Source organism: Erpetoichthys calabaricus, chromosome 13 (genome assembly GCF_900747795.2).
Source record: "Erpetoichthys calabaricus chromosome 13, fErpCal1.3, whole genome shotgun sequence".
Taxonomy (NCBI): domain Eukaryota; kingdom Metazoa; phylum Chordata; class Cladistia; order Polypteriformes; family Polypteridae; genus Erpetoichthys; species Erpetoichthys calabaricus.
The window spans coordinates 112244960-112271062 of NC_041406.2; the positions used below are offsets into that span (position 1 = coordinate 112244960).

The 26103-nt window shown below is 38.4% G+C and overlaps 1 protein-coding gene across 1 annotated transcript in view; it reads right to left on the reverse strand.

Annotated features, from left to right (window-relative positions):
- The window catches only part of scap (SREBF chaperone), a 161111-nt gene that overhangs the window by 40502 nt on the left and 94506 nt on the right, over positions 1–26103 (reverse strand). The window contains exons 8-12 of the mRNA XM_028817467.2: positions 25895–26021; positions 24907–25019; positions 7239–7333; positions 6920–7018; positions 3562–3795 (exon numbers count right to left, since the gene is read on the reverse strand). Of these exons, the coding sequence (XP_028673300.1) occupies positions 3562–3795; positions 6920–7018; positions 7239–7333; positions 24907–25019; positions 25895–26021 (668 nt within the window). The remainder of the gene's footprint in view (positions 1–3561; positions 3796–6919; positions 7019–7238; positions 7334–24906; positions 25020–25894; positions 26022–26103) is intronic.

Below are 26103 nucleotides of genomic sequence, written 5' to 3' on the forward strand. Positions count from 1 at the left end.
GCTACTTCCTTTTCTATGTGCATATTATTGCTCATAAAGAGCAATTAAAAACAATGAATGATATGTTTAAGAGTAAAATAAGCAATTCAAGGTCTGGCAGTGCTGACCAGATGGTATAAAGCTTTGGGGGGCATTGGCTTAAAAAATAAACTACTGTATTTAGATTTAGACAAAAGATACTCTTATCAAAATGTTACACTGTATATTAAAAAAAAGGATTTAGAACAACAAAATTATATTGTTTTCTTTGTCTCACAAGTATCAGTTAGACATTTTTTGCATACTTTGTTATACAGTATACTTATTTAAAAGACTACAAGAGATATTTAAAGACAGACTTTAAAATCTGGCTTCATTTATTAAGAATCTCAACTTCAGCAGGGCTTCTGCAGCCCCTAGTTTGATAACCCCTGGTATGGAATTTCAAAATAAGACACATTACTTCCAAAAATCAAAATAAAATAAAAAAAAAAATTAAATATTGTAATCATTTACATGTTAATATGTTAAAGAACTAGCAGAATTAAGAGAAACATATTTTTACCATTTTCGTCTTCAATAGGGATGATATATTTTAATTATATATAACAAAGTATTTAGCACTGCCACCTAGGGCCGGTTTATATTTCATGCTCAGAACGCGTACACATCATGGCTGCCAAGTGTTCCTGGCATTCATTTGACGCATCCTCTGAGCACATCCTCAGAAATTAATGTGACGCATGCACGAGTTGCACTACCATCAAAAAAATTGGAGGGCGCAGTGTGCTCAAGTTGGGACATGATGTCAGAGTCTTTTTTACTATCAACATGTGACAGCAAGCCTCTTTGGAGATCCTACAGGATCAATGTATTTGCTTCAATGATTGATGAATGGTTCGATGTGTTGAAGAAAAACATCAAACTGAAATGCTGACATACAAATGTGTTTGTGGTGCTTTTCTTCATCTATTTCTCACATAGGCAATACAAGCAATGCATATTCCCCATCGTAAAGGTCTCACATACCATATTTTGTGCTCTCTTTTTTATTTTCTGCACACCCTTGCAACAGCATCATAATGTACCAAAGTGTATTTGAGCCACATAGAAAAAAAAATTAGGGACACAGTGAAGAAGAAGAAAAAAAAAAAAAAAAGTTTATTTTGTGATTAAAGTGAAAAATTCAACTTCAATCTCGAAATTTCCACTTTAATCTTGTTGTTTATTTTGTCATTAAAGCAGAACGTTGTAAACATCATCTGAAACCTGAAACGTTGTTAATTGCTACAAGCTTCTGGGGAATCCTCCTGCGCTGAAAGCAACAGCAGGCTGTGACTGCCACATAAAACAAATTAAATTTATGATATTCCAGGTCTCTGCACGTTTAGAATCCTTAGATTTATAGTTTATGTCACATTCATGATGCAATGTGTTAAAGCATGTATGTTACCTTTTACAGATATCTATTTAAATGAAGTTAATGATTTAATATTGTTAATAATCATATATGTGAGGGCGGCATGGTGGCAGAGTGGTAGCGCTGCTGCCTTACAGTCAGGAGTCACGTCCCTGGTATTCCCTGCTTGGAGTTTGCATGTTTTCCTGGTGGGTTTCCACAGTGTGCTCTGGTTTCCTTCCAAGGATAAGCAGGTTTGGGGATTTGGTGAAACTAAAATGGTGCTAGTGCATGTGTGTGCTTGTATTCACCTTGCGATGAGCTGATGCCCTGTCCAGGGATTGTTTCTGCCTTGTGACAGATTTTTGCTGGAATTGGCACGTCCCTCGATTGATGGATGAAATCATTAAACATCCATCCTTTTCAGAGATACTGTTGGCAAGGTGTCCTGGGAATTTAATGGATGTTTTGGGCAATTCACAACACAGAGAAACTGAATGTTGTTTTCTCACTGTGATAATATCTCGCACTGCCACCTAGTGGAATCCTGCAAATTTACATAAAGTACGTGCACAAGTATAAACAGTACACTGCTTGCATAACAGCAGTGTCTGCAGGTGTATGTGTCGCTTCGCGTCAAGTACAAACCCAGCTTACCAGTTTTTAAGAGAGAGAGGTTAGGAGCATGCGCTGATAAAGCACATTGCTACACCCACTGCATGACAAACCAACTCAGGATACCAAATTAGGACCCGAGTGCAGCCATTCAACAGGTGACACCTCAGCACCACACTAGTTCGGTCAAGTTTTTTAAACTGGTCTGGTATGAGTGCCCATGGTTGTGGGTATGCACTTTGATGTAATGGATTCTTTCCTGCCATGCTGGGATTGGAACCAGCTTCCTGTGATCCTTAAACTAAGCAATTTTGAAAATGGATGTATAAACAAACATTTCTACCATCCTGGAATGTCCAAGATTAAGCACTGTAAGGAAAAATATTTAAATCGAGCTTTTATAAAATAGTTACATTTTCCAACTGGAAAAACCATCTCAGAAATATTTCTAATATATTGTCACTGTTCATTCTTTGCTTTAACTCCTTGAAAGGAAAACAAGAAAGAGCCAAGCAATCTATCTAACAAGATATGCAGTCATTAGCAACCAGATGAGGTGCTGCAAGTTATATATCAGCTAATACACAATCTCCATTACATACTGGTGGGGAAGGGTTAGAAAAGCACATGATGGCACCACACCAGTGACATTACATAAAATAGCTTTTATGTTCTTCTGCCTCCAAGATACACTACACCTGATGTACAAAAACGACATCACCCCAAACAAGAACAACAATTTTATATTGTTAAATTTTTACTCAGCCAGCATTCAGAGGTATTGTGACCATCTCCATCATTGTTTGGTTTCCTTCTGCCTCCTCCCCTTCGAAGAGTCAGTTGAGGCAGGTGATTTGTTCAGCAGAGAAAATAATTGGTTGTTGTCCCTCAGCATTAGATCTGTTCATAAAAGATCTGTTCATCACCAGAGCAAAACAGAAACCAGGAAAGATTGCAGCTAACTCCAACCATCTCAGCAACTCAGTACATTACATTGCCATCATAGAGGAGGTACCGGTTTATCGCAACCCAAACTACATATCATCTCCGCCGCTTCTTTCCTCAAAGTATTCAAATCCTAAATAAACTTCCATAGGGTTACTCCTGTTTTTACAACATATAACTAGTAACTATGCTGTTTGTCTATTTGTATATAGTTCATACTTGTTCAGTTTGTAACCATTTGATATTTATATTATTTTACATATTTTTTTTATTTTATTGACAGTACTATTGAAGTTTGTAAATGTTTTTGTTCAAGAAACCTGTATTTGTATAGTTGTTTGCACAGGGTCAGGTTAATGGTGGGTTGAAATGGTGTTGTCTTCAGTTGGTATTGTGTTGTATTCCATGTTTTTGCACCTAACCAAAGTCAATTTTGGTATGTTTCACATGCTAGCAATAAAGTGATTCTGAAATGTGCTAAAGCAAATATTTCCCCCTTTTCAGCCATGACAGCACAAATAACTGATGCTTTCATGCAAGTTATTAAACTGTAATTATTACAATTTCTTAAACATTGTCTAAGAAGACTAATGAAAGACCACACAAAAAAAAATGCAACTCACCATAATAATACGCTGAGCAAGACGTGTTCTTGCAAGGAAATAAATGACACGCAATCTCTTCGGGAGGCGCAAGTTCCGAAAAGAGGATGGCTGAAGCGTAATTGTATGGGGAGTTGAAGTTCGCAGTGCTGTCTGTCTCTCGCATCTTTGCTGTGAATCTCGTGCTCGGAGTGTAGAGGACTTGGCAGGAGGAAGGCAAGCTTCAGCAGGCAGACGTCGATTCAGATCAGCTAACTGGAGTCACAATGTGTTTTTTCAAATGGTAAGACATACAAATTCAACTCCACACAGTGCAAAACAATGTCTGGGATAGTAATCTAACATTTTTGACTAAATTAATTCCAGAAGAAAACAAAAATTCAAAACTCTACCAACCATGCAACACTAGTTCCACCTGCAGTTCAGTATCTAACACCTTTGGTGGCAGAGTAGTAGTACAGGTTTTTAGCACTTCTAAATAATTATCTAAGTTCATGGGTGTAGTTTGAGAACTGTCAGGAACCAAACAATTCAATATCATTCAGACACTTAGATTATAAAAATATTGAGATTTTCCAATATACCATGTTAGGTAACAAGACTAAGATTCTACATTATAATTCTCTTCTTTAACTGAAAATAAAGCTAAAATCATATCTGTATGGGTAACTGTCAATACTTTACTCAACCCATCTTATTTAATGCTTTTAATACTAAAAGTGGATCTAGGCAATATCCACAGTAAGAAAGGTCACATGACTCAATCCACACATTGGTACACGTAACATTTATGCTAGATAAGTCCTCAGGAGATGGGAAGTGATAATTGAGATTAGAATGTTTCATAGGTAAAATATTGCTTAAATATTTTAAAATATGTTTAATATCCTTGCAGCTACATACATGTACTTTGCAATGAGGTACATGTAAACAATGAACTTGCTATTATCTAAAATTACTGAACTCTCATACACAAGAAAAATAAATTTCATTTTCAAATACTAATACATATTTCAGGTGAATAATGGGGATGGGGGAGTGTTTCTATGGTGCTTCACATCCCTTGCCTTTTCCCCGCCCAATTTTAAGGATAATAGTATTGTTATCTTTTGCCTGTGCAGATTTTCTGCAGCTGAGACAGGCATGAACTTTGTCAAATCCGATTCACAACAAACATATCGTCAGCAAAAGGTTACATAGTACAAGTGATTTCAGCTAATGTTTCTTGGTTATTGGATTTCTCTTAAATTACAACAGTCTATGAGTTTTAAACTCAGTGTAACTTGCCTTCATGTGGTTTTGTCAGCTGGAGATAAAGAGAAAACCTCTGGGATGTAGTTTGCTGAAGGACTATAGTTTAATAGGACGGTGCTTTACAAATCACATACAGGTAGTCCCCAGGTTACGGACATCCGACCTACGACTTACGAACGGGGCCGCAGCTGCGAAGCAAGCGCCTCAGTAACTGCTGCTCCGTCATCTTCGGCCTGGGGACGCAGCAAGCAGTGGCTGGACGGAGGTTGGAGGGGGCAATTTCACTGCTCACGCAATGTAGTGTACCTTGGGCGGCTCCCAGCAGCAAGCGGTGACCCATGGTCCATATTCACCGGGGCCACAGCTATCACTTGTGTGCAGGACAGAGGCTTGATGGGGCGGTTCGCTGCCTGCCCACTACCCCGCCGGAGCTACTGCTCCTGACTGGACGCAGGCTGGATGGAGCGGAAGGGGGCATTTCACTGCCCGCCCATCACACACGGCTGCCCCGTTCATTCTCAGTGGGCAGCTGGTAATGCTGCAAGCGGTGACGCTGAACGGAGGCTATTGAGGGTGAACGGGGTGGCGGGGGGTAGCATCGTAGTGTGCATCGGGTGGCTGCCTGTTGAATGGGGGCGGTGGTGGGCGATTCCCTATCTGCCTTTGGCCGCACTGTGTTCGTTCTCGGTGGACGGATGCTGCAGGCAGCATACTGTAGTGGAGGCGACTGTGTGGTGAGTGGGTGATGAACCCCCCCTCGCCGCCCCATTTATTCTCAATAGCAATCCTGCTTATACTGTTACGCACATAGCAGAAAGTTGTCTCTTGTCAGTACATCAGATGTGTTGACGATGGGTGCCATCCAGCTGTGATAGTGTGTACAGTGCTGTGCAGAAGAGCTCATCTTAAAATTTTGCCTTCACTCTTCAAGAATGTCTCTGAAACACAAACCTGATGCAAGTGTTGGTGATACAGTAAAGAAGAGAAAAACCATCACCATTGAAAATAAAGTAGAAATAATAAAAAGGTCAGAGAGAGGTGAAACTCCATCATTCATTGGCAGAGCACTTGGTTACAGTTAGTCAACAACAGCATTTATTAAAATAATGTACCTGTTCCGACTTGCATACAAATTCAACTTAAGTACAAACCTACAGTCCCTATCTCGTACGTAACCCGGGAACTGCCTGTATTTATATTAAGCTTTACTTGAAATAACATGATGAAAACTAAAATGATCCCAAACACTCAAATTGCATATGGACTAGGGGGTGCAATCTGGGTAGGGATTTCTGCTGCAATACTATTGTTTGCAATATTGCATGCCATCTGCTGCTCTATACTGTAATTTGTTGAGGACATATTAAAAAAATGAAAAGTATTTTCATTCAAAAGAGATGGAGCATAAAAAAAAGTTACCACTGCTGCAGATGAGCACATATTCACTTTAAAAGGCTGGAAGAGATCAGTTAATTATACAGAACACGTATTTACATTTATAGGACAGAAGTTTGCATTTTTAGAACTCTCAGCTTGGTGCTGTATCCTAAGCATTTGTGGTCATTATACAGTATGTCCTTCCATTTGCTTGTATTCTTTTTCCTTATTATTTATGTTTACTATGGAGGATATGGACTAAGGTTAAAGAAATGTTTTTATTTTCTCTTCTTGTCACTAAACACTACCACTGTCAAAGTGCTTGGACCAACTGTACATCTTTCAAAGTTTAAAAATGTGAGCTATTGAGTGGACATCCATAGACTGCTTTCTTTTCCAAAGTCCATTTTAATATATGACTGTCCAAATGACATATATGACTTGTGTTGGTAAGAATTACTTATGAACAATTTGAAATCACCAGTTTTTGGGCAATTGTACTTACTACTGTATATAGCACTGAGAGAAAGTTAAACTACCCAATTTTTTTATATCTTATTATCTGAGCACTAATTAGATATTTTCTCATGAAAACACTTTTACATTAGACTAAATGCTGCAAATAAAGATGACATAACAAAAAGTAACAAGAACTTCTTGCATTTTACCTATCGATATCTTGTGAGATGGTTTAAACAAAACAGGTTTGGTTAACAGAGAGAGTTCATATCCCCTGAATTGTGCTCACCTCCATACGTCGAATATCAATGGAGAGGACTGTAGTAAAGAAAAACATCTGCAAAAAGAAATCTGACACAAGTCCCACCACAGCGAAGAGACAAAACTCCTAAATGAAGACATGGGAAATTGAGTCACAGTTAGAAAAGGCCAGATGAGAAAAGCACCATATAAATGTAAAGAATATTTATTATTATTATTATTGATTTATGAGGATCACACTTGGTTGACTGTAGCTGCATTAACGTGAAAACGTGAGTTGTGGAACAGAGCAGCAAGGTCTACTAAAAGTCATGACAAATGCTAGAGAAACTATTGTCAAACAATACCTGGATTGCAGGAACAAGGGTGAAGTAACCAATTATAATGATTCCCAGTTCTGTTGCCATGTTCTTCATGATGGACCAGCTCTCATTACTCAGACCTTGGTGAATAAGAAAACTGATCAAAACAACCAGTAACTAGAAAATGCCAGCAATAACACTGTGAGACACAAATGAAAAAGATATCAATTTAACTTCACCTGTGTTTTTGAAGCATGTTGTACTGGTCGAATGAGTGTAAGTGATTACAAAATGTTAGTGACTGAAAATATTTTAGGGCAAAAAAGGAGTTGAATATATAAATGTGCTCAATACCTAAAAAAGAATATACAAAGACATTTACATATATATATAAAAAAAAAAGAGGAATGTTTTTGTACATTATCACAAATAAATCCAGCTCATGGTACTGAGTTGCACTAAACACCTCAATCACTCCAGCTCACACAGACATCAACTACAAACTTAACATCCCATGATGAGGACAGGTAAATTCCATATTGCGGTATTTATATTTTTCACTCATTTTTATATACATCTGACAGTTCGTTTGACTCTGGAGTTTTTGTACTTTGCACATCATTTATTGAAAAGACCCATACATGTGCCACCACTGGTGTGATTTCAGCGCTGTAAGGTACTGAACATCATACTTAATTTCACAGGAGGGATTATTGTCAAATTTCCCACTGGCAGACAATTACATGGAATTTCCTATAGCATATAGCTATAGGTTACATAAGATCTTGTGCCATTAGTTATAGTGAAATAGCAGGCTGTGCCAGTTGCATTTCTTTTCTAAACTGTAATTTTGTTTTCAACCACAAATGGAGTGGAGAGCTAGGACACAAATTAAACATGTTCACGTTTTGTAAAAAAAGGTGGTAGTTTATGAAAATGCCAAGGAGGAATGAATACATTCAGTAAGACAACATTAAAATCAACTATTTATACTAAGCTACATTCTTGTCATTCACGGTGTAATTTGTGTACTGCATTGTAAAATTTTCCTTAACATATGAAGCAATCCACATTACTAACCGAGAATGCTAAACCGGATGGACGCAGGGACATCCGGCCATGGGCCGTAGCCGCAAAAAGACGTACTGCGCAAGGCGCCCCAAGAAATGAGGCGCCGCGAGAGGCGGCCGCGACCACAGAAAAGCCGCGGCCACAGAAAAAAGGAGTGAGCACAGAAAAAAGAAGTCAAAGAAATGAGGCGCCGCGACCACAGAAAAAAGGAGTCAGCACAGAAGAAAGGAGTCAAACGCAGGCGACGCACACAGCGCCGCAGGATGGGACACGCACAAAGAGGACGATTCAACAAGCCCCTGGCACACAAAAAGAAAGAAGACGCTCGCGCCCCACCAATCCCACCACCCCCTCCAAGCAACATCCCCCCACCCCCCCCAGACGCCGGCAAAGCACACAGCGCCGCACGAATCCCATTGCACATGAAACGGGACGTACACAAAGAGGAGGATTCAACAAGCTCCTACCACACCAAAAAAAAGAAGCCGTGACCGCCACACCAAGCCCATTAGAGACGAAACGGGACAGACTACGGACATGGCACACGAAACGTTCACAACAACGACGATTCAGACCCACAAACACACTAACATCAATAAAAAGTGACACCCAAAGCCCCATTTCTAAAGGAACCGTCCGCAGACACCTGCTATACGATTGCGCCACTTAGCTGACAACGCGTTCAATAATGAGTCCACTATTGAGGAAAATTCATTGGGATTAATGAATGTCATTTGCAATCATTGTCATTCACTTAACTTCCCTGAAGAAACAACTGGCAATACAAGTAATGAATTTACACGTTGTTGTCAAAAGGGTCAGATTAGACTGCCTCCTTTACATTCATATCCTGAATATCTACAGAAGCTTCTAACTAACGATGTACCTGAAAGTAAAAACTTTATGAACTGCATTAGATCCTACAATAGTTCATTTGCTTTTGCATCTACCGGAGTAAATATCAGGCCACCAAAAGGCAATGGCCCATACTGCTTTCGCATATGTGGACAAATATTGCATCGCATTGGAACAGTGCACCCTGAAACAAATCAACAACGCAAATATGCACAAATCTACACACAAAGCCCCATTTCTAAATGAACCGTCCGTATTAAACATACGTCATCTCAACACGTTCACACTATGCAGCATAGGTGGATCTCATTACAATAAGGCACTATTAACCGTTCAACCGCACAAAAGGCTCCATATTAACAGTGAGTGCGATCCTCCTTATTACTTATCCATATTTATCACGCTCAAGAACAAACAAGTCATAAATTCACGATCACGGGTACAAAACGATACGGCTCGGATAACGGGACCAAACACAATTCACACTATGCAGCATAGGTGGATCTCATTACAATGAGGCACTATTAACTGTTCAACCGCAGAAAAGGCTCCATATTAACAGTGAGTGCGATCCTCCTTATTACTTATCCATATTTCTAACGCTGAAGAACAAACAATTCATGAATTCACGATCACGGGTACAAACCGATACGGCTCGAGTAACGGGACCAAACACACGAACCCGCATGAAAAAAAACAATACACGTCGGCTCCAACGCGCTTCTGAAACTCTGGAAGAAAAAATGTCTCGGCTCCAAAAACGCAAAGCTCAACTAACACAGTTACAGAAACTAACCCAAATGGACAGACACACTGAACGTGGACGCATGCAGCGCGCGTCTCACAGTACTGCATCGAAACAGGCACGGCTTCAAAACGAAACACCTCCCGTCTCAGACATACAGAAACGGCAGCGAGGGGACAAAATAAATAAACGCAGACGTCTACACCGCGCATCTCAAATGCCGGAAAACAAGCAGGCAAGGCTCCAAAAAGAGAAAGCTCAACTGACCGACATACAAAAACGGGCAAGGCTCAATACAAACAATGCACGCCGTAAACTACAACGGGCTTCTCACACCTCACAGGCAAATCGATTACAGCTCCAAAACAACACGTCCCAAATACTGGACATACAACGACGCGCCTCTCAAACGGCACAAGCAAAACATACACGTCACGGACATCAACGACAGACACCTGCTAAACGATTGCGCCAGTTAGCTGACAACGCGTTCAATAATGAGTCCACTATTCAGGAAAATTCATTGGGATTAATGAATGTCATTTGCAATCATTGTCATTCACTTAACTTCCCTGAAGAAACAACTGGCAATACAAGTAATGAATTTACACGTTGTTATCAAAACGGTCAAATTAGACTGTCTCCTTTACATTCATATCCTGAATATCTACAGAAGCTTCTAACTAACGATGTACCTGAAAGTGAAATCTTTATGAACTGCATTAGATCCTACACATCGATATCCACTATGAACATTAACAGTGGCACTGCACATGACATCCGTCTTGCAAAACTGTTAATTACTGATGAATGTACAATGGCATCCACTCACTTACTCAACACCATTCATAAACTTCTACAAACGTTTATGAATAATAATCTTCCCTTTGGAGGAAACGTACTTTTATTACGAGGAGATTTTAGACAGTGCTTAGCTATTGTTCCACATTCCATGCGCTCAGCTATTGTTCAGTGCACCTTAAAATACGCAGACAATTGGCATTGCTTTCAAAAGATACAGTTAGTACAAAACATGCGATGTCCACATCCAGATCATAACAATTGGTTATTACAACTGGGAGATGGTACACTCACCAATACAGATAGACTTCACCCAGATATTATTACAATTCCTCAAGCCTTTATCTGCGCCAACTTAGTTACAGACAGATTTGGAACAGCAATCTCATTAGACCAAATGCCCCTTTTAACACAACGCAGTATATTATGTCCAAAAAATATTAATGTGGAAAACATAAATACCCAAGTCATTGCATTACTTCCTGGAGAGACACAACTCTTTCTAAGCTGTGACAAACTTGACTCTGATCACGACAATAACCATCTTCATTGACCTTACAAGTTCTGACCTGGAATTACCTTTTACACTTAAACAGCGTGTACAAAGAAATTTTCCAATAAACCTTTACACTGTGCCACACACTTTATTGTTTGCTTTCTATTTGCATCATCTACACCTTCACACTATTCTATATCTCATTCATACATCACGCTCTTTCTCATTCCCAACACCAGGGGTTGGCGAGCGAAGCCCCCTAGTTACACTATACAGTAATCCCTCGCTATATCGCGCTTCGCCTTTCGCGGCTTCACTCCATCGCGGATTTTATATGTAAGCATATTTAAATATATATCGCGGATTTTCCGCTGCTTCGCGGGTTTCTGCAGACAATGGGTCTTTTAATTTCTGGTACATGCTTCCTCAGTTGGTTTGCCCAGTTGATTTCATACAAGGGACGCTATTGGCAGATGGCTGAGAAGCTACCCAGCTTACTTTTCTCTTTCTCTCTCTTGCACTTTCTCTGATTCTGACGTTGGGGGTGTGAGCAGGGGGGCTGTTCGCACACCTAGACGATACGGACGCTCGTCTAAAAATGCTGAAAGATTATCTTCACGTTACTATCTTTTGTGCAGCTGCTTAGTGAAACGACATGCTGCACAGTGCTTCGCATACTTAAAAGCTCGAAGGGCACGTATTGATTTGTGCTTGAAAAACAAACTCTGTCTCTCTCTCTCTCTCTGCTCCTGACAGAGGGGGTGTGAGCTGCCGCCTTCAACAGCTTTGTGCCACGGTGCTTCGCATACTTAAGCCAAACAGCCCTATTGATTTGTTTGCTTTTGTCTCTCTCTATCTCTCTGACATGATCTGCTCCTGACACACTCCTTTGAAGACGAAGATATGTTTGCATTCTTTTAATTGTGAGACAGAACTGTCATCTCTGTCTTGTCATGGAGCACAGTTTAAACTTTTGAAAAAGAGACAAATGTTTGTTTGCAGTGTTTGAATAACGTTCCTGTCTCTCTACAACCTCCTGTGTTTCTGCGCAAATCTGTGACCCAAGCATGACAATATAAAAATAACCATATAAACATATGGTTTCTACTTCGCGGATTTTCTTATTTCGCGGGTGGCTCTGGAACGCAACCCCCGCGAATAAATAGGGATTACTGTATTCCACGTCAAACTATTGATTTTTGAAGGAAACAATTTGAACCTGATCCTCTCTCACTAGCAATAAACAAACTTACAATAGGAAAAATACTGAGCAAACAACAACAACATTTCAATTAATCTAAACTTTGAAGGGTACATATAATTTTGCAAGGATTAGGAAGCTTTTTTAAATTGTCACTTCTATCCTAGTCAATGCATTTGGGATGTATTCAAATCTGTACTAGTATACGTCTCTCAGAAGTCACTTATGGTGGAGGCAATGAGACAACAGTTAATCCCTTCAGTCTCCTCCATCAACAATCCTGGAGCAATGCTGGAAAAAAGTCTCAACAGTAAAAATGACTTGAATTGCCCATATCAGCTGTATCTAACTTTGTTTTTAGTGGCTACTAAGGCTACATTCAGACTACAAATAAAAAGGACTCTGTTCTGATTTTTGACTCATATTTGATGTTTTTTGCTTGTTCAAATTAATTTTGAAGGCAATTTAAATCCAATAGTATCGTGTACCAATAACTAACACTGACTCTGCAAAATTAACAACAATCAATTAATTCATGAGACACATATGACCTAATAAACAACATCCCAGTTATATGCTAACTGCTGACATGTGGACTTTAAATTGTTTACAAATCAGCATGTCTGTGAAATCTAAGAGACTTTCTTTGCATTTCTCTAAAAAAAGATTAAATATGTGTAAAATACACTGAAAAAAAAAGCTATCATTGACAGCAATATAAACAAAGATTTGTAAGGATGGCAAGCCTCTCACCTACTAGGTAGTTTACATCGATGATTATATAATTTTATCATGAAATCTATATATTTAAAGTCATGAACTAAAACTGAGTAGCCTAACCTAATATAATCACAAAACTCAGTGCACACGAAGTTTAATTATTTTCTTTAAATCATTTAGCCATGATACATGTTTAATAGATTCTTGCTAATATGTGCAAACAATGCAATATTGGAGGACAACATTTGGATGGTATCCACAGAACTTTTAGTGTAAGCCTATTTAAGAGATGCTTACAGGTGCTGGTCATAAAATTAGAATATCATGACAAAGTTGATTTATTTCAGTAATTCCATTCAAAAAGTGAAACTTGTATATTAGATTCATTCATTACACACAGACTGATGTATTTCAAATGTTTTCTTTTAATGTTGATGATTATAACTGAGAACTAATGAAAGTCCCAAATTCAGTATCTCGGAAAATTAGAATATTGTGAAAAGGTTCAATATTGAAGACACCTGGTGCCACACTCTAATCAGCTAATTAACTCAAAACACCTGCAAAAGCCTTTAAATGGTCTCTCAGTCTAGTTCTGTAGGCTACACAATCATGGGGAAGACTGCTGACTTGACAGTTGTCCAAAAGACGACCATTGACACCTTGCACAAGGAAGGCAAAACACAAAAGGTCATTGCTAAAGAGGCTGGCTGTTCACAGAGCTCTGTGTCCAAGCACATTAATAGAGAGGCAAAGGGAAGGACAAGATGTGGTAGAAAAAAAAGTGTACAAGCAATAGGGATAACCGCACCCTGGAGAGGATTGTGAAACAAAACCCATTCAAAAATGTGGGAGAGATTCACAAAGAGTGGACTGCAGCTGGAGTCAGTGCTTCAAGAACCACCACGCACAGACGAATGCAAGACATGGGTTTCAGCTGTCGCATTCCTTGTGTCAAGCCACTCTTGAACAAGAGAAAGCGTCAGAAGCGTCTCGCCTTAGGACTGCTGCTGAGTGGTCCAAAGTTATGTTCTCTTATGAAAGTAAATTTTGCATTTCCTTTGGAAATCAAGGTCCCAGAGTCTGGAGGAAGAGAGGAGAGGCACAGAATCCATGTTGCGTGAGGTCCAGTGTAAAGTTTCCACAGTCAGTGATAGTTTGGGGTGCCATGTCATCTGCTGGTGTTGGTCCATTGTGTTTTCTGAGGTCCAAGGTCAACACAGCCGCCTACCAGGAAGTTTTAGAGCACTTCATGCTTCCTGCTGCTGACGAACTTTATGGAGATGCAGATTTCATTTTCCAACAGGACCTGGCACCTGCACACAGTGCCAAAGCTACCAGTACCTGGTTTAAGAACCATGATAATCCCTGTTCTTGATTGGCCAGCAAACTCGCCTGACCTTAACCCCATAGAAAATCTATGGGGTATTGTGAAGAGGAAGATGCAATACTCCAGACCCAACAATTCAGAAGAGTTGGAAGGCTACGATCAGAGCAACATGGGCTCTCATAACACCTGAGCAGTGCCACAGACTGATCGACTCCATGCCACGCCGCATTGCTGCAATAATCCAGGCCAAAGGAACCCCAACTAAATATTGAGTGCTGTACATGCTCATACTTTTCATGTTCATACCTTTCAGTTGGCCAACATTTCTAAAAATCCTTTTTTTTGCATTGGTCTTAATTGCTATTCTAATTTTCCGAGATACTGAATTTGGGACTTTCATTAGTTGTCAGTTATAATCATCAACATTAAAAGAAATAAACATTTGAAATACATCAGTCTGTGTGTAATGAATGAATCTAGTATACAAGTTTCACTTTTTGAATGGAATTACTGAAATAAATCAACTTTGTCATGATATTCTAATTTTATGACCAGCACCTGTATACTTTGAATTAAATCCGTCTTTAGGAATGCGGTCAAAGGCTACAGTTGCATTTTTGATTGTTTAATTTTGTCCTGCCAAATCTGTTTTTCCTATGTTACACTAGTTTGAGGATTAATACTATTATTTGCGTTATAATTATTATTACCATTTATTATTACTGTTGTTGTTATTCTTGGATTATTATCTATGTGGTAGCCTATAATTCTTTACCTGTACAATGTTTACGAGTCAGCACCCTTGGAACATAATTGGTAAATACAGAATTGTGAATTTTAATACCAGATTGTCTTCCATTCTTTCAGTGAACCAGATTATAGTGTTACTGTGTTTTATTAGACCACATAATCTTATTACTTTTGGGTGCAGCAACACACTCACGTATTCAGGAAGAGCCAGTTTAAAATCACCAGTTAAGTTAGCCGATATGTATCCTGAATTAGGAAAGTAACTTTAATAAACCCCACTGAGAACAGGCAAACTCAACACTGAAGGGTGCACTTGCGAGTGGAGATCAGAACTCAGGAATCTGATTTTAGTGTTTTTATATATATATATATATATATATATATATATATATATATATATATATATATATATATAAACAGCGCATTGTACGCTTCTTTTCTCCCACTTAATAGAACAACTTAAGCAAGAAGAAACAAGGAGATAACTACATTTGAAAAGCCCTATCAACTTTATATTTTTTATAAGTAGTCAGAGATCACACACAGTCAGAAAACACCGAGTCCAAACAAATGACAGACATATCTAGATGCAATATGCAAGGCGGGCGGCACGGTGGCGCAGTGGGTAGCGCTGCTGCCTCGCAGTTGGGAGACCTGGGTTCGCTTCCCGGGTCTGCCCTGCGTGGAGTTTGCATGTTCTCCCCGTGTCTGCGTGGGTTTCCTCCGGGCACTCTGGTTTCCTCCCACAATCCAAAGACATGCAGGTTAGGTGAATTGGCGATTCTAAATTGGCCCTAGTGTGTGCTTGGTGTGTGGGTGTGTTTGTGTGTGTCCTGCGGTGGGTTGGCACCCTGCCCGGGATTGGTTCCCTGCCTTGTGCCCAGTGTTGGCTGGGATTGGCTCCAGCAGATCCCCGTGACCCTGTTTGGATTCAGCGGGTTGGAAAATGGATGGATGGATGGATATGCAAGGCACTTTTATTTAGTGTGTATGCCTACAAAACAAGGAACTATTGCTATTCATGGTACTCTCACAAGAAAATACTTAAAAGCACTTCCATATCTCACCAGACAGATGCCTTAGGCCCAAATGATATGGATTTTTGAGACCAGTAACAATATTGATGTGTGGGCAGCAAAGATGACCAATTATCAATACATTAGGGCTACAACTAATGATTTTGCTAAGCAATTAATCTAGAGATTATTTTGTTGGTTAAATTTTCATTTGAAACTAAACACAAAGTGCAAGAAGTGAAACTTTTCTCCATATAAACAGGTCTGTATAACATTTTCGGAAATGTATTTTTAAAAAGTGAACTACTTGTAGATATTTTAAACAAGATGTAGTTTTTATACATTTATATAATAAGACATTTACAATAAATAATAAAACATAAATAAAACACTTAGTAGCCTTTCTTGCTCTGATTGTGCATTGAACACATACAAAATTTCACAAGAGTACTACTCAATAAATTAACTAAATTCATATTTTGATTTATGCATTTGGAATCACAATAAACAAACACTTCAAAATTAAATTTGAAATGCAAGTTTTTTTCCCCAACTTTCTGTGAAAGACGGTTTTCTGAAAAAGCTTCATGTAAATATCTGACCACCACAATATTCCACCACAGAATTAGTTACACCGTCATGTTTTTTTTATTTTTACAAGTCTGCAGCAATGTTTGAAATTAGTTCAGCACAATGAAAATCACCATCATATGTTGGTGAAATGTCTACACTATTTTCCTTTTGGAATATGTTGCAATTTGTGTAAAAACTGCTGAGGTACTAACATAATAATGAAACACTTTGATATCCGAGTACTTTAATTTACTTCTTTCTTTTAAAAAAAATGCATATCGTTATTTCTATCTAGGCCTGGGGTTGGCAGGTCACTTGCCAGATCTTTATTAATGGTTCATGGTCTGTGTGTAAAGTACCCCTTAGGGGTCTCAATGGTGACACACTGAAAATTTGCATAACATACAATAAAGTCGGTATAGAGAGCGTTATTGGTTAGGATATGCACATCTTAGGCTTACAAACTAGTTTATACATGGATACACAGCCTGCAAACAAAAACCACACAAGCATCATGCAGACATATGACATGATCATTCTTAAACACTATCTGTTAAACGCTACCACAGTTTTACTTTGACAAATCCTTTACCATTTAAGTCTAAACAAAACCTACTTTAAATCACAATCTGATTCCCATTGACTATTACACACCACTGCTGAGAGCAAGGAATTGAAGTCCTCTCAGTAGTACTGCCACAGGAAAACTTTCCCATTTTTATAAATGACAACCAATGCCTCTAAAGTGGTATGGACTGGGAACAAGACATGCCTGGCATAAACTTGTTAGAATCACTTAAATCACCTTTGATGAATGGACCCTGTTCCCTTACTTGGCCAGGAAGTCAGTATAACCAATAGTCAGAATGAAAGGTGTGACATTCTACCTCCTGGCCAGGAAAGACTGTGCAGCAGTTGATGTACCCGGACTCATGTCCCAGTTACAATGGATGGGAATTCCTTACCCAGTTAGAAGCCAGCATAGTGGACAAACAACCAGGATAAAGAAGTATCCTAAATGGGACTGTAAGCAATCCCTTTTCTGGCTGGACCAGAAGAAATGAGAGGCAGTGGGAGACCGCCTCCAATGTGTAGGTCGTCCTCCAATACAGTGAGTAGCAGCATCCCTTGTGGCAAGCCCCTGATGAAGGGGCAAAGGGAAGCATAGAAGTTGTGGTCCCATAGGGTTGTGCTGTTGGATTTCGTGGGAGCTATCAGGGGATGAATGCCCTGTTCCAGAGTGGTCCTGCCTGACCCAGAAGTGCTTCTTGGAGAAAATGGTTTGGGCACGGAAAATACTACCAGGTTGAGTTTAAAAGGGTGCCCTCCACTTTGCCCGAGGAGATGGAGTTGGATGTGGAGGAGAGATTAAGCTCGCTGAGGAGGAGGAGGAGAAAATGAAAAGTAAAAAATAATAGAAGAAACCTATGCTGTATTGAGAAGAAGAAGGTATAAAAAGTTGATTTGATCCCAGAACTATTGCCTGTGTAGTTGTATCAAGGGACTGGGGCTCAGTTACACCTGCTACTATCCATTATATTCTTCATGATCATCACTGAGATGATGCTGAATATAGACAAGCACTAATGCCTGCTTGGAGTTCCTATTTACTCCTTGCTGCCACTCAGACATCTCACTCTGCCTCACTCTATGAAGGGTTCACAGACTGACATCTTTCTGTTTTGCCTGAAAAGAGCTTTCTGTGCTCTGTTAAAATATTTTCTTGTAAATTCAGTAATCGGAAAAGAGTAATTTATAATGTTATGTGATGCGACACACCAATTTTTTTTTTTTTTTTACTGTTTTGTTTAGCCTAAAAAAACTGACAAAATAATTTGTTTTCACAACATAAATATAAATTTATGCGGCTAGATTTGTGATGGACTGATGGGGTGTGCCTTTGGAGGCCCCCGTGGCTTCCCTTATGCCAGTGCACTCAGCCAGTCTAACTATATGTGCTTGGGGATGTGAAAACGTCAAACTCAACTTCTCTAACCTGCTGCCCTCTTCTCAGTTAGATACTAGTAAATTGATAAATTTTTTTTTTTGTAAAGATAAAACCATAGTTCAATTTTTGTGACTTTATATCAATTCTAAAAACCTTATTTACCAACTGAGTAAATACAGAATTAATGACTCCATTTTAATGACTCTTAAGTTATGTCCAAACTTACTGGAAAAAGACGGAAATCCTATAAAAGTACAAGGCAGAGTATGAGAATAGGAGACAATCTAATATAGCAAACAATGTTCCGCAAAGTGCCCCCTTATCTACTTTTTAGCCACGACTTACCAAAAAGTGTCTGTACTACACCGAGCAAGACAGGTCAAGCCAGAAATCTGAAGAAACGATCATGTAACCAATTCAGCAAAAAAAAAAAAAAAAAAGAAGAAAAGCTAAACCAAGAAAACACACAGTCATGTTACATGGCTCCTCTATTTGAAAGGAAGGCTGGAGTCTTTCAGTTCAAAAATGAAAAAGCAGTTCTTTCCCAATGTAGAGAAGCATGTTAATTTCCTTGATAACAATAAAATAGAAGCTAACCAGAAAAATAAGTACTGTTCCTAAAATTGACGTACAAACACAACATGGCAACAACAATTTAAAAAAATATGTCATGCTCAGTCTGGAATGTGACAATTGAAGACAGACATTTTTAATTTAATCACGATTCTCAAACTTTAACACATATACAGATATACACAAAATTCAAATTTGAATGTGACTGCCATTGGAGTGTTCCAGAGCTCATCGACAAAGAATGTAGGCATCAAATTTCAAGTCAAACTATTTCTTCTTTATACCATTGTGAAAGCACAGTGAATACAAGTATCCCTCAGCCAATGTACAAAAAAAAAAAAAAAAAGAAAAAAACACCTCACACTGTTCCAGTGTGGTGCTGTGGTGTCACCCATTGCATAGCTGCACTCGAGTCCCAATCCAGGTGGTTCATCACGTGGTGGGTGCAGCAATAGCTGTAATCAGCGCATGCTCCGAACCTCTCTCTCTCTCAATTATACAAATAGATGCTGTATTTTCCTCAAATATAACCCCACACTGTTGTATAAACCACACATTTCATTAAATGCATCCGGCGCCGCCGTGAGTGGCAGCCTTTTCAGCAGCTCCGTGTATGACTGTATATGTATGTGTACTTTTCTACTTTTATTTTTATTTTTCTATTTTTATTTATTGATCACTCCTACCACTTTATTTTATGTGGATTCCTTCCCTGGACACACTTACTTTTACAATGTGGGCATGGATTTTAACACGCCGAGACTCGCCTATTCAAGTACTCAACTTCGGGCGCTGAGAACAAATGCCAGTGCCGGTGTGGTTCCATATTTACCCGACGAGGTAAGAAGGCGGTATCGTGGCAGCAGAGCCGGCACTAAGCTAAAAAAGAAGCGGCTTGCGAGAAAGTGGCGTTTCAAGCCTTCGGTGATTCTGGGGAATGTAAACTCAATCTCAAATAAGATCGACGAACTGGCTGCGCTGGTGAAAAATGTAAGGACCTACAGAGAATGCAGTTTGTTGTGTTTCTGCGAAACGTGGCTAAATAACACCATCCCAAATGCCAACGTGGAGCTACCCGGGTTTAGCACAGTTAGAGCGGACAGAGATGCAAGTACCTGTGGTAAGCACAAAGGAGGAGGTTCGCTCTCTATGTTAATACACGGTGGTGTCACTCTCGACATGTTAACGTCAAAATCTCCACTTGCTGCAGGGATATCGAACTGTTGGCCGTAAGTTTACGTCCCTACTATTTGCCCAGAGAGTTTGGACATGTCATTGTTGTTATTGTATACATTCCTCCTCGGGCAGACGTGGAGTCAGCGAGTGACATCATCCATTCCGCTGTTGCTAAGTTACAAACGCAGCACCCTGAGGCGCTTGTGCTAATCGCTGGAGACTTTAACCATGTGACGCTGGACAAAACATTGCCTGCATTCTCCCAGTATGTGGACTGTAACACCCGGGGAAATAAGACTATTGATTTACTGTATGCAAACGTTAAAGACGCATACAGCGCCACCCCGCTGCCTACGCTTGGGAAAGGAGATCATAACCTGGTTCAGCTTCAGCCTCACTATAAACCAAAAGTTAGAGTCCTAACTGTAACTTGTGAATTTCCCATTGGGATTAATAAAGTATCTATCTATCTATCTCTATCTATCATTTACTACCTTTCATTATACAAAAAAAAAAATAAATAAATAAAAAAAAAAAAGCCTGCCTTCATAAGTTGCTGCATAAACCGTAAACATAATATTGCTCACCATAAAGGTTATTTGTTATAGAACAACAGCGTTGACTCATGTAAATGTCATTTTGTAATAAAATAAAAAGGACACGCCATCTCATTGATATTTGTGTCTTTATTATGTTTGTGACTCAACAAAATGGCAACCTTCATTTTACTGCCCAGCTTCGTCATCCTCATATGCATGCCACACTTCTGGGCACAACACACCTCTCCTAACCTTCCTCTCCTGCAAGTTCCTCGACCGTTACAATGTTATTACATGCATCAGTAAGAAATAATTTTAATCCCATAGTTCTACACACAAAACCTTCCAAATGGAGTATGAATTGCACCCACTGAACCCTGGAAAAAGTCTTTAATCAGCCAGCTATGACAGCCATCTGCCCCAAAAATGGATGTTTTTCAATTGCACTAGGCACTTAACCTTATGTGCTGGAAGTTTGATTAGAGAGACTGGAATTTTTAAACTGTGAATTTCTCTAGGGAAAAAAACTGAGCTAACAAGTTTAGAAGATTGTAAGAGGGTTGAAAATTCTCCTGATGAGTACAAGGCAGTTGCATCAGAATTCATGTTTAGGATAGATGACATAACATCATCACCAATCAGAGAATCTGCACTTTTACCTACAGCTGGAACTAAAAATAACTTTTTTTTAATACAAGTTTTTATTTTGACTCCCCAAAAACTGTTTTCTCACTCAAATGGTGTCAATGCCACATAAACTGCTATGTTATAAGTACTGCAGTTTATAAATCTGTGTGCATCTATTAAGGCTGTCAAAATCAAATGTCACTCTTTAAATATACTTCAAATACTGAAAATTACACAAAAAAAGTTTATTGAATATAAACTGACATCTGAACATAAAAAAGTAGTTTGGTTTATTCTCACACTAATTTCTACATTACTCTAGATGTACTATTCAGTATTGCAGTAATTTACAGATATGTTTTTGCACATCACTTCCTGGACCAACATATTTGTATTTCCAAGTGCTTAAGTTGCTTTGCCATGTATTAGTAAAACAGACAGCAGTTTGTCTCTTAAGCAAGCCCCATTCCCAGAGCATTTTGGGACAGAGTTTCTTCTAAATTCACATCTTAGGCATAGAAACTGCATTATACACAGATACATAGCCTGCAAACAAAAATCAAACAAGCATTATGCGGGCATATAACATAATAATAAATATAAAGATTGTTACAAATACTTAAAGATTGCATCCAATTCTTTTATTTGTTTACTGCTTTGAATGTAGTGAAAAGCCAGGCAAAATGACACCTTTTATTGGCTAACTAAAAAGATTACAATATGTAAGCTTTTTGAGGCAACTCAGGCCCCTTCTTCAGGCAAGATCTTAGAGGCCTGAGTTGCCTCAAAAATGAACTTTACACCCTTAGGTTCTGGGTTCAAATTCTGCTACTGACACTGTGTGACCATGAGCAAGTCACTTCAGCTGCCTTTGCTCCAACAGGAAAAACCAAAAGAAATGTAACTAACAGTATCTCAAATCATTGAAGATGCCTTGAATTAAGGCACCAAATAAAGTAATAATAATAATATTAGGTCACTAGAGCTGATTACTTTTGGGCATGCCATACACAATTGTACATTAAGTAAAACATTCCTGCATTATTTTAATTTCTGCTTTTTCTGTTTTTCCTAGTGCCTTGAGTTTTTTCATTTTTTCATGGTCACTGGAAAACAGAATTTTACAGAAAAGTGCATTTTTTAAAAAAGATATAGGTAATTTGTACAAATACAGTGGAACCTCGGGTCATGAAAGTCTCGGACCACATACAAATCGGGTTACGACCAAAAAGTTCGGCAAACTTTTGCATCTGTTCACAACCACACACTCTGGTGACAAACAAGCCAGTTTGCCTTCTGGTCCATACGTGCCGATGATTTCCACACGTGATCAGTCTCTCCCTGTGCAGCGAGTGAGCGAGCGAGAGAGTGCGTGTATATATATTTACATACAGCTCGTACGGTCCGGAACGGATTAATTGTATTTACATACAATCCTATGGGGGAAATTACTTCGGGTCACATTTCCACTGTAATGTGAAATTTAAATTTAGATTATCTTTATATTAGCAAAGGAAACAATTTTATTTTCTTCTTAAAACAACAATTTTGTGAATAGCTGTGCTTTAAAGAAACATCTCAAGTAACATGTTTTATGCAATCACTTTTGTTTTGCATCACCTCTACTTATTTTTGAGTTTCCGTTGTGTGTACTGAAATCATGTCTGCCAGTAAACAATAAGTTTTCTCTCACTCTCTCTCTCTGGCTATTTTACATAAGTAAAAATAAGCTCTTGATTCATTACCACACTAATCAGTGATCATAATTTATGAGTACACATAACATTTTATGATTAACATCATTTCATAATGATGAAACAGTCAAAATAGACAAATGGCTTCAGTAACTATAATACTTTAAATGCGATTGCAGTACAAAGTATAACAATGTATTGTAATGACTTAATCATGGTTATGTTGTGAATTGGAAACACAAATACAGCAAATTGGGGTGTTAGGCCTCCAAAAGGTTTCACTGAACAGCTTTACTGGTCAGTCCAGGCCTCCTCTGCCTGCCTGGAAAAGCCTTACCCCAATGATGATTTATCCTAGCTCCAACTAGCTTGTATTAGGCCTAGCAGGCCGAAAAGGGAATGAAGCCTTCCAAAAGAAACTGAAAAGTAATATAAATATGTCAAAAAGCTCCATAAGTAAGAGGGTCACTACAAACCCTAGCTTACAATAAAAAGGACATCAAAATGATCTTTAAATATAATAATTTATTAACAAATACAAAATTATACAGCAAAACTCCACAGAGAAAAATAGGCAAAAAAGAGTTGCCTAAAAAAAACATGATGGTCATTGATTTCTCAAAATGTCAGCAAAGAAATGAGCTGCATTACTGACTCTTGCCTCACTGAGCTCTAAAAATACAAAGAAACGAAAAAGGTGTAATTGGACATGTGGATGGGTTGAAGCACAGACAATAGGGTTTGTCTATTTTAAAGAGAGAATTAGACGTATGAAGTCTATGTAATTCACCGGTTTTGTGTGCTTATTTTGGTTTTCTTCAAGTTGTTCAACAAACCGACTGTAAAATGTAATTGGGCATCGCAACCCCTTTCATACTGCATGTGAAATGATGGCTGATGAAGCTGAGATTCAGAGAGACCAAGAAAAATCAGCCAGTGACTGGTAATCAGGCTTAAAGTCATGCTATAAATCAAATGGTGTATGCCCAGCATTGTGGATTGCACGCAGCACACTCTTTTCTGATTCACTGTGCAACTGTGTCCTGCAATAATCCGATGTGGCAAGTTTCCTTCTTTTCTCCCTATAATCCTACATCGGATGAATTAAAGTTATCCCTCAGAGCATGCAGGATTACATCTATATGTATGACTTTATTTATTTATTTATTTTTTTAAACTTGATTGCATGCTATGTAAAAACTTAAGTTCTTTCTCACTAGCCGTCACCAAACAACTAGAGATGGCGCATGAATGATGTGAAACAGCAGCAGGCAACATCTTAATGGCAACACTTGTACAAAATAATGTAGTAATTGTTAATAAGCTTCAACAGTAATATATACAGTATGCAGTTTTTATTAACACAAGTATTTTTTTTCTTCAATAAAAAAAAAATCTTGCATTAGGTTTACACACACACACATACATACACACACACATACACACACACATACATACACACATACATACATAATATAATAAAACATATCCAAACATAAATAAAGATAAATGCACCTTTTACTCTTAGGAAGCTCATTTAGCTCTCAGAACATTAATTGTGCAAATGTCTGCACATCTCTTGTTTTTCTGAACCATACCTTGCGCTATCCGGAGCTTCACCTCTAAGTCAACAGGCGTGGAAACCACAGACTTGGTGAGCACCAAGACATTTTCCAGTCCAATCACAACAACTAGGTATGGGAAAATCTCTCTGATAAAAAAAATGCATAAAGGGACAACAGATTTTACAAAGATAAATACCATCAATAACAAGCTATCAATTACTCACAGGATTGTTTACTGTACGTCAACTTAAATTAAAGAAAGCTGCATATAAAGTGGAACTTTTTTGACATGTGCTTTATTATAAAATTTACTATGGTCAATGTCAAAAGAACTCTCAAAAGTACTATGTTTTTCCAATAGCTGTTCTTGCACTAAAAGATATATTTTAATAAGCTTTATCTACTGAACATTCTGTTCCACTCAAAAACATCAAAGCCAATCTGACATATGTTAGTTTATTCCAAATAGCATTCAATAAAACATTAGGTTTCCCTCTCTGGAGGTCAATAGTGTAAAATATTGATGATGTATTTTGTCCCTTTTGAAATACAACAGTCAAGTCTTAATCTAGGTGGAGTAGTAGCTGTCTATTAAGAATTGTAAAAAGTTTGACTTTTCTTACTGCTTGACTTCAACTCTACAATAAAAACTGTGCAGACCTTTATCAGTCTGGTAGTATCCAATGTTACTATTTATGGCAAAAACCTCATTAACTTTGATGCACAAGGAAGGGATTTTCAGGAGAGATCTTTCAAAATATAGCTGCCCACTAAACAACAAATTTATAAATGTCTCCCGAAGGATTAAATTAAAACTAAACCAATGAGGTGTGTAAAATAACAGTGACAAAAAATAAACCAACAACAAAAAGATTCTGGCATGTTGATAATTCCGGAAAGCACACTTTCTAAAGTTCTCTTATTCTTATAAGTCAGACAAATCTCTAAACGAGCCGTATTTAAACAAAACAATTTCAGTTTCTGTGGGTACCAAAATTTAAAAAGATGTGAAATATCTTACCCCCCATTTAAAGTTGGAGTGAGGCCAAATAAAGTGCACAGTCCAACAGACATTAGCAGAGAGCTGAGAACGGTCACAACAGCAGCAAGAGCCAAGCCCCATTTCGATTTTACCATATCAATTTTTCCTGTGCCAAAAAAGAAAGTCATTGTCAGGCAGACATTAATTTTTGAATGCATGCATTTTAGTTGCTAGGTGTCTTGAGGATA